The following is a 4,852-nucleotide window of genomic DNA, read 5'->3' as shown; positions in this document are numbered from 1 at the left end:
AGTGGAGTCAGTCAACTTGCTGTAATTATCAGTTGATAATAATGTCTGCTGTATATTTACAGCTGTATGGATTCTTTGTCAATAACCGGACACTCAGTTGCAACTGCAGCCAGTTTTAAGATTACACGAGGCACACGTAGTATCTACAACAGACTTTGACCCAGTCCATTTTCTTGTGGTGTCTACAATCTCAGGGAATAAACTCAAGATAGAGAGTGGAGGGGGGAAAACACAGGTGAAAGTACAACGAAGGCTATTCTGCACCCAAGTTCAAAGTCATGGCTCAAATGTTATAGAACCATTATCAGGGCTTCATCGCTTCCTCTGGTTTATTGACTTCACTGGTAAAATGTAACCATATAACCATTACATTTCATTGCTCTCTTAATTATCTGATATCATAAATCGTTGACAAAAAAAAACCCTGTTGTTTGATGCATAGGCTATTGCCATGCCAATATCTGCAGTAGGGCATACAGTATTTGCTTTACATTTACAGTATCTTAGCTGGCCAGTGGGTTTGCGTCAGGTGTTTACCCATATGAAAGGTAGGGATTGGCTCCCTGTCCGTAGCTGCAGCAACATGAAAGACAACTCAATACAGAAGCGTGTTCATCCCTCCTTTGCTACTAACGTTAGTGATTAAGCTTGCAGTTTGTCATTGTTTAACATTGTACAGGTACTCTTTTTAATGAAATAAGTAAGAAAATAGCAATACATTCTATTAAGTTCCTTTACCATGCACAGGAGTCATATTAAGGTTGAAGAGAAGGAGCTGGACTTTGTCTTTGAGTTGGTGAGCGTGCAGTTTAACCAGACGGGTCAGTACCAGTTGATTCTGACCGCGGAGAATCCGCTGCTGGACAACTCTGGATCTGGGGTCCGATTAAGAGTCAATGATGGGGAGGTTCTCCAAACCAACTCAAGCTCCACCGGTACCATCAAGCAGGCGAATGTGGACAACATGTATACCTGCAGCCCTAACAAGTTTGTCTTCACACTTCCTAAAGGTAGGTACCTTACTGTGGCCATGGGGAAAAAGAAAATGTGTTTCCTGTGTTGCAGATGTTTAATATTTTTAATATATGAGTATTTTCTCTGATGGCTTTCATAAGTAATGCTTAGAGAAAACTGCATTAATCCCTTTGGATTTCTTCTACTACATGAAAAAGAGTATGAATACACATTCTGCACCATACATTTTTAAAGGATATTGCAAGAACGACAAAAACCACGATGTGCGTCTGAAAGTGGAAGCCATTCTCCTGACTGACTCTGGCGCCGAGGAGGCCACTAAAGCTGGTGAGGGTTTCTTTGCCATCTACCCACGCACCAACGCGCCACGCATCAACTTGTTTGCCGGGCCGGATGAGGAGCTATACCAGTACAGCGGCATCATGGCACTCCTCAGGACCCACGACGACTACCTGGCCATGCACTGCGGCCGCTTGGCCTACACAGTGGCCTTCCACGAGACGCGGCCGGTCATTATAGACAGGAGCATCGGCCGTCTTCCCCCTCCACCTTCGGTGCTGCCAGGGGATGATGGCACGGGAGGGCAGGGGCACGAGAAGCCTGATGGTGGGCCTCCTCCATCATCCTCAGGCCCCACTACATGTCCAGGGCCTCCATTGCTGCTAGAGGAGAATGAAACCAGGGCCCAGGAGGACCCAGAAGACTTCAGACCTTCTCCACCACCATCTCCACAGACCACAGAAGCAAAGGTAGCACATGGTGTGGTGTGGTGTGGTGTGGTGTGGTGTGGTGTGGTGTGGTGTGGTGTGATGTGGTGAGATGTGGTGTGATGTGGTGTGGTTTGGTGTGATGTGGTGTGTGGTGTGATGTGGCAAGACCTCAGCCTTTTTTCTGGTGTTTCACTGGACAGTCACTATTCAATATATCACTGAGTGTCCTGCCAGTAAGCAGCTGTAGCATTGTTTTAGTAGTGACGATGTACTGTAAGTATCAGAAGAAGAGCAATACATTCCAGTAAGGTAAGTACTGTATAAGTGGAAGCAGGTAAATATTCATCTGTTGTCTATGTTGGATATTTTGGACAGAGAGAAAGGAAGATATTCACTTTTATCTGGTCTCCTCAGCTCATACCCATGGAGCCAGATGAGGATGGTGAGAGCCCGCCCCTCTCACCGAGGTGTGGAGTCTTCCTAAAGCCTGGGTGGATCAGCAAACTCCCCCCACCCACCTGTGAGGATGGTTTGATCCTCCTCCCTCTCGTGGACACCCCTGTCCAGTCTTCCCTGCCACTTCCTTATACACATGTGAGTAAAGCCTCCACGGCCTCCACTGAGCTGTGTGTGTGTGTGTGTGTGTGTGTGTGTGTGTGTGTGTGTGTGTGTGTGTGTGTGTGTGTGTGTGTGTGTGTGTGTGTGTGTGTGTGTGTGTGTGTTCAGAATGCGCTCCCGTTTTCTCCTTGGTTCTTGTAATTCCTCAAAAGAAATCCCCAAAGACATAATGCTCCTAACCACATTCACTGGTTGACAGAAGGCACTGGAAGCAGTGCTGTCAGAGGTGCATCCAAGAGGCCGTTTAAAGCACACACACACACACTTACAGCAGTGTCACCCCATTTAGCCCAACATTAAGGCATGACACCCGAGCAACTGTGGGGGTCTGGGGGTCATCTGACTAATTTCAGGGGTCACCCCACCACTGTTCATCCTATTACTCCTCTGCCACTGTAATCAGTGAGCCTCGAGGCAGTCCATTACGGCCTAATTGTGTGTGTGCGCACGTGTGTGTGTGTGTGTGTGGGCCTGAGGCTCACACTAACTGGAGTAGACAGTGCTGCTTATGGCTGCTGACAGTGTTAATGGCGTTGGAAATGATCAACCTCTCCGGCCTGTCCAGTGCTAATGTAGTTGGTGCAATTGTTGTGATGCCTGTGTGTGTGTGTTTGCGCCTCTGAAGAGAAATTCCTACAACTGATACGGAGGCATAGGTGTGTACAGCCACACCAGCATGCACATGCTGAAAATGGCACAGGGATACACCCACTAAAACGGGACAAGCATGCACACACCTCAAATGTGGCACAGAGGTGCACACACACTTACATGGGACAGACATGCACAATAACAATAACAAAGAAAAACAAAAATGTGTTATTTTACTTTCTCTTTTCAGTCCCTAAAAGAGTTGTGTGTGTACCTCTATTTTCTCAAACAAGTACCTCTCTCGTTATATTTCTTCCATTCTTGCCTGAGGAGAAATACATGTTCATTATCACCTTCTCTTGGATGTGAATGTGGGAATTGATTGCATCCGAGTCCTTCATCATGAATAGACATAGCTGTAACTGTCCAGTGGCTGGAGACATTCTCAATGTCATAGCAAAAGGGCCGGCTTTGCAGTGGCAACCTGTATACATCATAGGCTGATTGAATTTTCAAAATGGCTTCTGCTATAAAAAAGAAAGGGACAGGGTATGGGGGGGAAAATCAATTTCTAGTCATTGTGGGTAATTTCTGTCATGATTTAGCATTGTTGTAACAGTGGATAGACCCAGAAAGATTTATGCAGACTGTTATGAGTGGTGTGTTTGTGTGTGTGTATATATGTGTGTGTGCGTGTGTGCGTGTGTGCGTGTATGAGGCTGCTATGGCTAAGCAGTGTCTGTGACATGTACAAATCTTCCTGAGGGGTTATTAAAACGGCAGCAGTCAACCCTCTCAGACAACCCCCACCCCACACACACACACACACACACACACACACACACACACCCAGGCGGAGATGAGCTGCTCCCATCTCGTGTCGCGCTGCGCTCTGCCCGTCACTCTCACACCGACGGCGTCTGACAGCCCTCTGAGTTACAGACAGGGCGTCGGAGCGGAGCGTAGCATAGCAGAGCGATGCGGTGCGGTGCGGTGCGGTTCGGAGCAGAAAGTGATTTGCTCAAAGCGGCGACTGGGGTAATGGAGACATCAGCAGCTCTCCGTGTTAGTTCACGCCCTGCGCGGCTGAACAGCGTGGGGACCTGCTCCCAGAAAATGAAATGTTGCGCAATAGAGAATCTGCAAAGGAGTCTGGCGTTCAGACAATCAATAGAGAGAGGACAAGCGATGCATCACAAGCGTAAATAAGACACGCTTTGCTCGCAGTGATGGATGAATCCGTCTCTGCCAGTGCATAATACTGTGTTCCTCTCTCTCGCTGAGCTCCGTCGTTGTTCAGCAGAATTATTCAGCGCACACTGGGGAGTGTCTCTTCCTGCAAGAGATAAGGTTGGGATGAGGCTGGCGGCTTTTCATTACCAGGTGGAAGACAAATAACATCCCATTAGTCAACCTCGCATTTTGTGTGTGTGTGTGTGTACGTATGCGTGTCTCTGAATGTGTGTGTATGTGTATATACTGTATGTGTTTGTATGCACGTGTGTGTGCGTGTATGTATGTATGTATGCATGCACATGTGTGTCTGTGTCTGTGTGTGGGTGAGTGTCTGTGTGTATGTGTGTTTGCATTCATGTAAGTGTGTGCTCCTCCAGTGAAGGCCCCTGTTGCACTCCAGTGCAGAGCCTTTACACAAGGCTGACTGAGACAGACCTCTCTCTTTAATTACTCTCCTTGTTGCGCTGCTCGATCCACAGGCCCCCCTGCAGGATGCAATCTCCTCTGTGTGTGTGTGTGTGTGTGTGTGTGTGGATCCAATCTCCTATGTGTAGAACATGGCCGAGACGTGTACAACACATTCTGCTCACTGCCAAGGCCCTGCTGGCAGACCGCACAACATAGCACTGTGGTAGGAACATACAGGCTTTAATTAAAAGCACTGGCACCTCACAACAGAGAGCAGAATGGAAATGACAAGAACGCAAAGCGACATTCATTTC

At 47.6% G+C, this 4,852-nt stretch overlaps 1 protein-coding gene across 1 annotated transcript in view; it reads left to right on the top strand.

The window, feature by feature from the left end:
- The window catches only part of LOC134094379 (coiled-coil domain-containing protein 33-like), a 75,954-nt gene that overhangs the window by 798 nt on the left and 70,304 nt on the right, over positions 1-4,852 (top strand). The window contains exons 2-4 of the mRNA XM_062547883.1: positions 748-1,010; positions 1,210-1,724; positions 2,100-2,279. Coding sequence (XP_062403867.1) covers positions 748-1,010; positions 1,210-1,724; positions 2,100-2,279 — 958 coding nt within the window. The remainder of the gene's footprint in view (positions 1-747; positions 1,011-1,209; positions 1,725-2,099; positions 2,280-4,852) is intronic.

Source organism: Sardina pilchardus, chromosome 10 (genome assembly GCF_963854185.1).
Source record: "Sardina pilchardus chromosome 10, fSarPil1.1, whole genome shotgun sequence".
Classification (NCBI taxonomy): Eukaryota; Metazoa; Chordata; class Actinopteri; order Clupeiformes; family Clupeidae; genus Sardina; species Sardina pilchardus.
Note: the sequence above shows the minus strand (reverse complement) of the source record. Positions and strands in the feature narration are given on the sequence as shown.